The sequence below is a fragment of the Bidens hawaiensis genome, unplaced genomic scaffold (genome assembly GCF_021521415.1).
Source record: "Bidens hawaiensis isolate Kalapana, Puna unplaced genomic scaffold, B.hawaiensis_p1.1 tig00025182_1, whole genome shotgun sequence".
Classification (NCBI taxonomy): Eukaryota; Viridiplantae; Streptophyta; class Magnoliopsida; order Asterales; family Asteraceae; genus Bidens; species Bidens hawaiensis.
In genome coordinates, this window is record NW_027494006.1 from 129,932 (window position 1) to 141,095 (window position 11,164).

At 33.4% G+C, this 11,164-nt stretch overlaps 1 protein-coding gene across 3 annotated transcripts; it reads left to right on the top strand.

Moving 5' to 3' along the window:
- The first annotated feature begins 4,364 nt into the window (after positions 1 to 4,364).
- On the top strand, positions 4,365 to 8,637 carry LOC143571018 (UPF0496 protein At3g19330-like). Of its 3 annotated transcripts, none has more exons than XR_013142034.1 (3): positions 4,365 to 4,716; positions 7,265 to 7,367; positions 7,455 to 7,494. XR_013142034.1 is itself a non-coding variant. In XM_077056531.1 (3 exons), exons 2-3 carry the CDS (start codon positions 7,295 to 7,297, stop codon positions 8,495 to 8,497), a joined length of 1,116 nt encoding a protein of 371 aa, XP_076912646.1. In that variant the 5' UTR covers positions 4,365 to 4,716; positions 7,265 to 7,294; the 3' UTR covers positions 8,498 to 8,637. The 3 variants fall into 3 exon arrangements, 2 of the variants coding, with proteins under 2 accessions (XP_076912646.1, XP_076912647.1); XM_077056531.1 differs by having other exon boundaries at positions 7,455 to 8,637; XM_077056532.1 differs by lacking the exon at positions 4,365 to 4,716 and having other exon boundaries at positions 5,950 to 7,367; positions 7,455 to 8,637.
- The last annotated feature ends 2,527 nt before the right edge of the window (positions 8,638 to 11,164 follow it).

Sequence of the window (11,164 nt, forward strand, 5' to 3'; positions counted from 1 at the left end):
GAATGAAACGAATGCATTGTTTGAATTTATATTACAGTAGTTGGTGAAAACCTGATATTTATTAATGTAATACGTTTAAAACTAATTAGTGTTTTAATATATGGAAATCAAATTAGGATTATTTATTATTATAGTAGTGTATATATACATGTATTTACATGCATCCATTATATTGTTGAATTTGGTTAAAAGGTCAAAAATGTCGACTTTTACCAAAAAAAAGTCAATGTTGGTCACGAAGTCAAAGTTGATCAAAATGTCAATCATACTCTAAAGGTCAACGCCGCTAAAAACATGCTTTCTCAGAAAAATATTTACTGACATGACCCGAACTGGACGTGAAAAATGACAGGTTTTTGTTCGGCTAACATGGCCAGTTTACAAAACGTCAAAACAGGTCAGCTTTGGGTTGACCCATTTTAAAAACAGGTTAAGCTCGAGTTGGCATGTATGAATACGGTTAACCTGATGACCATTTTAGTTATGTTCATTGAAGCCCTTTTATGTACTCGTTTAATTTTTTTAGGACCGAGTAAATCATGTTCGTTCGTTTATTAAATAAAAGAACATAAACAAATTTCATACCGAAAGATTTACATAACTCACGGTTTTGTACAGGCCTAATCACATTAAGTGACAGAAACCCAAGCAACTAATTTGGAATTCATACAGAATCCAGCCCGTTTGCCCTGTATTACACAAGAAAAGATAACATAACAATATCATGAGACTGGTCACTATGGTGCTTTAAAGTCCGAAGAAGGGTAGAAGTTACATGAAACACGCGTATAAAAAAGCGAGCCGGAGACTCTCCGACTGCAAGCTAAATATGTTGCGCGACTGAATTGATGATAGAATTTTTTGTTTTATTAAGAGGATGATTATTTTTCTATCTTCTAGGAAGAAACGACTGCACATTTTTGTGTTTATGGTTTTGGTCTTTGTATATTATATTTCAGGTTAGGTAACGGGAATGTTACATCACAAGAACTTTTATTTTTTTATTTTTGAATGAATCGATCGATCGTATTGCCATTGAAGCACATAGTTCCACCTCCATCCCATGTAGCGACCAAACAAATATTTGCTAGACACTCCCTTGCAGCCCACTGCTTGCCACCCCGGCACGGTGTTTGGGGCAGTAAACCACCGCCAACTCAGCCCATACCACCCCTGTTGATGCCCACAACGAAGAGCCTTATGACAATATTTATATGAATACAGATTGTATATTATTAATATTGAGATTACATATGTATTCCACTTGTAGGTAGGGACATTCACAAGCAGAGACGAACTGAGTGAGGACTTATATGTGTAGAGTACTCCATATTTTGGGTGCGTTTAGACCCTTGATTCTTTAGAATATTGTCATATTTTTCTCTGGAGAATGTTATGGAGTATAAAATATGGAATAATGTTATGGAGTATAAAATATGGAATATTAGCAGGAGGGGCTTCTGCGGAATGAGGTCTAAATAGGTGTCGTTCAGGATTTAGATCAATAGTTTGTGGAGTTAATCATTTAACCATACATTGCGTTACATTAAGCTTTCTAACTACATAATTGTTCATTTTATCTAATGTGGTTTCATGTCTTCATTGATTTAGATCCCTATGATACAATATCACTGAAAATTAAATTAGATGGAAGAAGTTACATATCAAATGTAACCTCTCTTATCACCTTGTCTTCAATATTATGGCACTTAGTAATTTTAAATAAAACACTGGTTAAAACTAAGACATGACATATCTTGAAAATCATCAAGAAAGTTCAATTTTCATTATTATTTTTTATACAATGTTAAAAAAAGATTTGTTACTGAATTTGATCATACTATTAGAAAGTAGAGGCCTCAATACACTTCTTATTTGCATCATGTATCTTCTTTGATGCAAATTTGTCTATAACGACTATAAATTTGGCTTTAACAAACTGAACCCTAATGACCGAATCCCGTCGCGTCTCTGCCGTTATGTGCTTTCTCATATGTTTTTTTTTTTCATATGGGTCATGGATGTCTCTAGGCTTATTTTAATGTGCTTTTATTTTAGATAAATCTTTATATTAATACATTAAAAACTATCTGAACATGTAATGCATTTGACGGGCTCCATACAATCGCGTGGGTAATATAACACTTTTAATTAGTTTTGCTATAAATAGGCTTTATGGTATTGTAAACTAAATAATGACTAAGTACTCTGAATTGACCCAACAACAAATACGTCATCGCTAACACCCTTATACGACCCCGTGGGGGTCCCGCCGCAACGCGGGCACTCCTACTAGTATTCTAAATGATAGGACTATACATTTTAGTGTATGAATCCGCTTAAATTTGAAAAATAAAAGGGATATTGGTTTTTAATACTTCCAACTTTCCCTCATTGGTAGATAACACTCCCAACTTTTGATTTGTCACTCATTACTCCCAACTTTCACCATATTTTCCTGTACCACTTGCCGTCTAAATGAACACTAACCTCGTTAATGTTTTGGACTAAAAATGTCATTCAAAATAGTTGAGGGGGTAAAACAGAAAATTTATTTTTAACACACAACCTTCATTTCCTGTGACATCGTTTTTCCGGCGACCTCTTTTTTTCCGGCGAATTTGAGTTTCCTGACTATCTCGTCTTTCAAAACATCATATCCATCATTTCACCGAGCTTCACATATGAATTTGAGTATTCCGGCGAGTTGCAGGTTTCCGGCGAACACCATATCCATCATTTCACCGCCCCGCCCCGCCCCGCCCCAAAACCGCAACCCCCGCCCCCGCCACCACCAGTGTCTCACCCAACCACCTTTCGGGATCGCCTGCATGCTGGAAAATCGAGTTGCAGGTTTCTGGCGAGCACCATCTTCATCATATCATATGTGAAGCTCGGTGAAATGATGGATATGGTGTTCTGAAAGACGAGATAGTCGGAAAACTCAAATTCGTTGAAAAAAAGAGTTCGCCGGAAAAACGAGGTCAACAGAAATGGAGGTTGTGTGTTAAAAATAAATTTTCTGTTTTACCCCCTCAACTATTTTGAATGACATTTTTAGTCCAAAACATTAACGAGGTTAGTGTTCATTTAGACGGGGAGTGGTACAGGAAAATAGGGTGAAAGTTGGGAGTGGTGGATGACAAATCAAAAGTTGAGAGTGTTATCTACCAATGAGGGAAAGTTGGGAGTATTAAAAACTAATATCCCAAAATAAAAAGGCACCCCATTTGGGCTGGATACATCGGTGGGCTTTAGGTAGCCCAGAATCATAGCATCAATTGGACAATTACCATGTATAGACGTGTAGTATACGTGTATGGGTCCGAACATGTACATGTTCATTAAAAATTAAGTTACAAAAATATGTGTTTTTTAAATTTTTACATGTAGGTTGCGAAACATTTAGATTTTCTTACTTTTAGGCTTTTAAGAGATGAAAAAGCGTATGATGCGACATTTACTAATAGGCCTTCAAGAAAAAAAAAATATGAAATACCTTTGTTTTTCTTTAAAGTTATTATGGGCATCAAAATATTTATATTTTATGAATTCATACGATATTGTTAAGTGTCACATCGTCAAGGAGTGATTTTGGACTTTTAGAAGTCGGATAATAACGAACTAGGAGTTGTCTTTATGATTAGATTATCTTTTACGTGAATATAACTAACTGGTTAAGTCAAATATAGTTAAGATAGATGGATGGCACACATAAAAAAAAGACGTCAATGGTGCAAGAGAATAATTTACATTCATGATTTAGCACTACTGTATTTTTAAACGTTTTACACACTTTAGTATTTTAAACGTTTTACATAATTCCATTCTGGAAAAAAATAGACATTAGTTCATAGTATTATTATTATTTTTATATGAACTTTTTAAATCATTTGAACCGAGTGCATCATGACTTTTGATAGTGCCTCTAACCTAAACGCCCACCACTACACAGTGCGTATACATCATATAACCTCATAACTCATAACAATGCATCAATCTATGTCACTTTGCTGTCTAGAGTTTTAAATTTCACCAAACTTATTTAACCATGTACTTTAGTACATCTGACGCCTCCTCAGTGTTTGAGGGGAGGCCCAATTCATATTTTTTTTTTTAAATAGATAGCCATAATAATCCGTCACATTTAGTGTTGATAAGATACGGTTAAAGAAAGATAAACAATTTACACACATTATTAAAAGTTTCTTTAGTTTAGAATTAACTATTCTATGAACCTATCCTGTATACACTAGGCATGTTAGGGGTGCCTTACGTGACACCCGTGAGACCATTCGAATACTGTGTCGCCCCGCTCTCGTAACGGGTGCAAATGTTTTTAAGTGATATGTAGACTACACGAATGCGTACGTGATAAGCCTAGTCAAAACAAGTATCCAAACACTTCACTTTATATGTACAAAAGTCGGACTGCCTCAAAACTTAACACTGTGAACCAGCCACACTTGCAGCACACGGCAATGGTGTTTTGGTCATACCCACCGACGAGAAACCAACTAGCCGGCTCAGCCATCGTCTTCATCACCGGCGTCAGTCTCTTCGCCGCCGGAGCATATCTCTCGTTCGTTAACATCGAACCTCAACAAGCTCGAGCTAAAGCCCGTTCCGATTACGTCAAATCTCGCCTCCGCAAGCTTCTTCAAGACGATTAACTTTCAATTCATAATAATATTATTATTATCTCCTTCGCTTTCCGTTTATTCGTTAGGTACGTTTTACTTTCAGTTAATAATAATATTATTATTATTCGTTTGTAAGTTAGGGTTTATGAATTTTAACTAGTGGTTTAACTGAAATTTGTTATATTAGTTAAGAGATTTGGTGTTATTGCTTTAGAAATTGAACCACAGTAAGCTTATTGTGCCCTAATTTTAGAAATAGATCTTCTATTGCAGCATTACTGTTTTATTTTATCGTTTGCTGATTATAATTGTTGATTTATGTGTTTTATTCTTATCTTCATATAATGAGGTAGGCTCGTGAGTAGGTTTTCAAGCTCAAGCTTGGCTCAGGCTAGACTCGTTTGTTATTTGATAATTATTTCACTTATACTTATTTTTCAGTGTATATTTTGGTTACAATTTTTATATAAGTTATTATAATTATTTGCTTTTATATTCATCAAAACTTTTCATATATTAATAATTATTATAAAAGTATATATTTAATATATTAAATAAAAGTTATATAAATAATAAGCTTGTTTAGGCTCGTAGGCCGGCTAGATCTCGACATGTGAAGATCCGGCTTGGGCTCGTAATTAAACAAGTTTATTTTTAGGTTTGAGCTCGTTTAAGCTTTTGGCTTGGTTCAAGCTTTTAAGTTTAATGATCTAATCTCGAGTAGCTCACGAGCGGCTAGGCTCATTTGCACCCCTAATGATGAGATAGATAATATAATAATACATATCATACATAATAGGTTTGTGAGCGTCAGTTGGAAACCGATTCGTAAACCGGTTCCTAGTGATTGGTTCATGAACCTACTTCTTTTTCGGAATATTATTCGTTCAGGTACTTTTAACTTTCTTCCTAGTTATTAAATATCTATCCCCTTGTAAGTTTCATGCTGTTGTAAATTAGGGTTTATAAATTCAAACTAGTGATTTAAGTTAAATTTGTTAAATTAGTTAGAGAGGTGTTATTACTTTAGATTTCTTGGTTATTGTTTGTTGTTGTACATGATTACTGTTGTTATTGTTTGTTGATCATTATCATTGATTATGCGTTTGATTGTTATCTTCATATGATGAGGTGTTAACGAGTCTCGGCTTGTGTTTTCAAGCTCACCTCGTTTCGAGCTCTATTTCTAAAGCTCAAGTTCGGCTTGTGAGTAGTTTTTCAAGCTCAAGTTCGGCTTGTGAGTAGTTTTTCAAGCTCAAGCTCAGCTCGGGTTCGATTCGTTTATAATTTATAAATTATTTTACTTATTATACTTATCTTTTTGTGTATCTTTTAATTGTAATTTTTATATATAACATAATATAAGTTATTTACTTATTTTTATCATTCAAATAAATGTTTTATTGTTTTTATAAAAATATATATTTAATATCTTAAATAAAATATATAATAATAAGCTTGTTTAGGCTCATGAGCTGGCTTGAGCTTGACAAGTGAAGCTCGAGCTCGGGCTCATTTATTAAGCAAGTTTATTTTTAGGCTCGAGCTTGTTTAAGCTCGGCTTGATTTGAGCTTTTAACGAGCTGATCTTGAGTAGCTATCGAGCGGCTTGGCTCGTTTGCACCCCTAATGATGAGATACATAATAGAATAGCATGCATAAATAGGTTCCTCAACATCGGTTCCAAACCGGTTCCTAGTGATCGGTTCGTGAATCTATTTCCTACTTCTTTTCTGGTTTATTATTTGTTTCGATAATTTTAACTTTCTTCTCAGTCGACACTTCAGTTAATTATCTATCCCCTTGTAAGTTCCATACTGGTTTACTTGCTGTCGTAAATTAGGTTTTATTAATCCGAATGAGTGTTTTTACTAAAATTTGTTCGATTAGTTAGAAATTTGTTGTTATTACTCGAGAACTTTGTGAAGGAAACAGTTGATTTCAAATTGCCCTAATTTTAGAAATTGCTCGTGTTCTAGCATTTGTAGGTATTCATTCTTTGTACAGAAATAACTGTTATGAACGAATCGAAGTTCGAATAATCAAATCGAGTTTTGAAATTTTGAAGCTGGATTCGATTTTGATTCCAAATTCAATTACTTAATTGAATCGAGTTTTGAGTTTTTCAAGTACGATTTGAGCATTAAACACCCCCTAGTTTACAAATCCCTAAACGGAGTAACAAATTAAATGAACTAGAAATTAAATACAGAAATTGAGTTGACTACTAGATTACGGATTTATAATTTACGCATTTAGTGATTTTGGGTAATTGTTTCTTGAGTTGATCATTAAATTGATTATTAAGGTCAGATTGTAAATTCTTATTAGAAGCTCTTTTCTAGTTGTGTCTCTCTCTTTATATATATGTATTTATATTATTATGCGTATAGTTATAAAATAAAAATAGAATGTAGAATTTGAATACGAATTTTGAATCGAATTGAAAATCATAAATTCGTATTCGATTTAAAGTTCGAATTGAATTTCAAGTTTTTTGAGTCCGATTTGAATGCTGAACGACCCTAGTTATTATCGTTTGTTGCTCATGATAATTGATTACGCGTTTGATTGTTATCTTCATATGTTGAGATGAGATTCACAGCTTGATCTTATTGCAGATAGCAGTAATTTTGACTCAAGAGTTGACAATGCTTCATTGTTTGCGGCCATCACAGCCTGGATCAGCTGACAATATTCGTTCTCACCGACTTCCATTTCAAGGTAATCCTGTTAAGCAATTTTAACATTCTTTATTATAAATATCTAATTTAATTAATAGTAATTTAACATGTTTTAATAATTTTACAGGCAACTCATCTGGTATAACTTCAAGTTCAGGATCACAAGCTTCCACAATTCTCAACGTGACCAACGAGTACACATCAGCATTACAAACTAGTTCATACAGTGAAATACGGGTTTTTCTTGATATAGAAACCGAACGACCTGGTGAGATTACACAAGAACAACTCTTATCACAAGTTCTTCGCCCGAACCGTGACTTCGTTGAAAACATTATTAAACGCGCTAAACCCGGTTTCATAACCGACTTGCTATGGTCGTTCTTTGACCACAGTGAAAACAAGGCCCGATTATGTCTAGACCTGACCCGAGCCATCCGACGGGCCCACACCTTAATCGCACCTTTACAAGACCTCCTACACGTCCTCCCGTTAGACTCCGAAACCGACTCGTTATCCTCACCGCAATGCAACCGAGCCTTTGATCTTCTCTTAAAATATGAACAACTTGAAAACCCGTTTCCCGTCCCTGGGTCCCGCAACGTGTGTGGCACGCGCAATTGCTTCTCTGACCTCAATAGTCAACTCGAGAGTCTTGTAAGAAAGTCAAACTCTCGTATTCATTTGCTTCATTGGGTCACCATAGGATCTGCAGTTGGGTTAATAAGTATAACCGTTGGGGTTATTATAGCCGGTGTGATTATTGCTAGGCATGCTTTTATCGCTCTTGCGGTTTCCATGTTTCTCCCTGCTGCATTCATTCCTTCAAAAATGGAGAAAAAAGAACAATATCTTCTTCAACAGTTAGATGCTGCACAAAGGGGAACTTTTGTGTTACATGAAGATATTATTACAATTGAACGCCTTGTGAACCATTTGTATTCGGATATCGAGGTTAACAAACGGTTTATACGCAGTGGTTTATGGAGGGGTAAAGATATGCATTCTATTATGGAGGTATCGCGACAGTTAAAAAGGAATCATATTTATTTTGAAAAACAGTTAACCGATCTTGAAGAGCATTTGTGTCTCAGTTTTGCTGCGATAAACCGGGCTCGATCTCACCTTATTCAGATTATTAGCCTTCATCTAGATGACCCCCATTTTTAACGTGGATTTTTTTTTTCATTTTTATTTGATATTTTTGATTGTAGAGTTTTGAGTTTTTAACCAAATTGAGTTATAGCTAATGAACTTCATATGCTTACTTTCTTTTCTTTCTCAGTATATGCACATGACATTGATTCAATTTATTATAAGTATCATCTGGATGTTTTCTCATCTTTTATATTTGTCATTTTATTATGTGCATAATAATAATAATAATCTGTTGATATTGTAATCACTAATGATATGTTCTTGCAATAACTCAGTCATTGATGGTGTGATGTTCACTTAAGTTTGCTACAACAAATTGATAAGTTGATTATTTTGATTTAAAAATATTCGTTTTATAGACTACTACTAACTAAAATAAAATTTCCAAACAGTAATTTATTTTAAAAACTGGCGGACTAGCTTCTAGCTGGACGCCAAAGAAGGAAAAAGAAAAATTACATAATTCATTACAACTCAGTGCTTTAAATTTGGACTTTTTCTAATCCAAAGAAAGTCCAACGACTTCAAATCTTCAATCGCCTTAAATGTCAATGCTTCTTTGTTGGAAAAGGCTGCTTCATTCTTTGCTTTTCAAATATACCAACACGATTCCGTGAAGAACTTTCCTTTTTTTATTGCACAAGGGGAGCGTAAATATGCAAGGAAAGGAGATCCTGAACCGAAAACACGTATACCTGATGGATCTTGCACCAAGAGCTTACGAATTGCCAAATTTGTGTGTATTGTGTAATGAAAAATGATGCTTTTAGTCAATATTAAATTTTTTCTTTAATAATAGGAATCCGTCAAATGAATATGATTTTAAATCTAGGAAGCTATGTCGGTTATTGGTAATTTTAAATCTCAACTATTGATTTAACATAATCCAACTACTATGATTTATTCCTAGTCTTCATAGTAAACTACTTATTTTTAGGATAACTCTCTCATATATATATATATATATATATATATATATATATATATATATATATATATATGAAACAATAAAAAATCTTACATGTCGCGATGTGGTCGCTCTCATTTCTTTTAGAGTCACCAGATTGGTTTGATTTTTAAATGGAGGCTTCTCATGCATTTGACCCGAATTCACGGGTATGGGTCTTACCAAACCCAGATATTCCTTAAACGGGTTATAACATCTAATTAAATTAAAAATTATTCTCACCAAATTATTGATGTGTAAATCCTACAAAATAAGATATACTACAAATTATTATAAGATTTTTTTTAAAAAGATATTATCTATAATTAAGAAACAACTTTATAGTAAAAAAAATAAGCGAGTCTTGGGTCTCACCAAACCCAGATAATTTTTAAACCGGGTTATAACATCTTAGTTATTTGTGAAACCCTTTTATCATCAAACTCTAAGTATATAATAACTTTTCTTACAATAAATAAAATTAAACTATAAAAAAGTATATAACGAATAATGTAAAACAGATATGTGTGTGCGCGCGCGCGATGTGTCATGTTTTAATTTGTCAAATTTGTTATATGAATAAAGCGTATAAAAATTTATAATAATAGAAAATGTACATGCAAATCTCAATGGATATTCTTTTTAAGTCAAGTTTATGATAAAATGATGTGAATTCAAAAGAGGGTTTAAGTTGTTTTACAAAGGGGAATAAAAATGAGAAGGATAAAAAGTATTTGTAGCCACACAAAAAACCTCTAAAAAAATTTAAAAAAAAATCATAACTCAAAATTTAATAAAAAAACGGAAAAAGTAAAAAACACAAAAATGTTTCCACAATCTTTCTCGTTCTCATAAAAAACACAATGGTAAGTGAAAAAGTCGTTGTGTATTTTTGTTTATCATTGTGTTTTTTGTTTATTTCGTCATTGATTTTGTCTTTTTTCCTTGACATTGTGTCTTTTTTTTTATATTGTGTTATATTATTCAACATTGTGCTATATTTTGTTCGGCATTGTGTTTATATTTTATGATCTATTGTGTATTTTTTTAGTTATAATTGTGTCTTTTGTTCATTTTCGTCATTGTGTCTTTTCGTCAATCTTTTTTGAATGATGGCGGAAACATTATAGTTTTTTAATTTTTTTTGTTTTTTATTTATATTTTGAGTTATATTTTTATATTATTCTTTTTGAATTTATTTTTAAGGGGTTTTTATGTGGTAACAAATTTTTCTCAAACTTTTTATTTTTGTCTCACTTTGTATTTTAATTTTACTATTCAAAAGGGTATGTGTGTGAGTTTGTCGTTAAAATATATGTAATAGTATAAATTAAAATCATATTGAAACTTTTAAGTGCAATGATTTGAACTAATCAATGCCCTGATAACCGTAAAGAGCACAACTATTTTTAATCAAAGTCGGTCACTTGTAGAAATCTAAAGTCGAGATCATTTATAGGTTTTGGTCTTGACTAGGGCTGTAAGCGAACCGGACGTCCGACGGACGTCCGGGCGTCCGTTCGGCAAGAAGTTCGTTTATGTTCGTCTGTTTAATAAACGAACCGGACATGGACACAAAAATTTCGTTCGGTAAGCTTAACGGACGAACACGGACAAGGGCCAAGTCCGTTCGATAGTGTTCGTGAACGTCCGGTAACGTTCGTCCGATTACGTCCGGTAATGTCCGTCAGGTATCGTTAGTGTTTATATCTATCCAGTACTGTAATTTAACT

Excerpts from the sequence above, each read along its gene's own strand:
- LOC143571018 (XM_077056531.1), top strand. The coding sequence starts at position 7,295 with ATGCTTCATTGTTTGCGGCCATCACAGCCTGGATCAGCTGACAATATT. Across the intron at positions 7,368-7,454 it reads TCACCGACTTCCATTTCAAG|GCAACTCATCTGGTATAACT; the intron begins GTAATCCTGTTA and ends ATAATTTTACAG.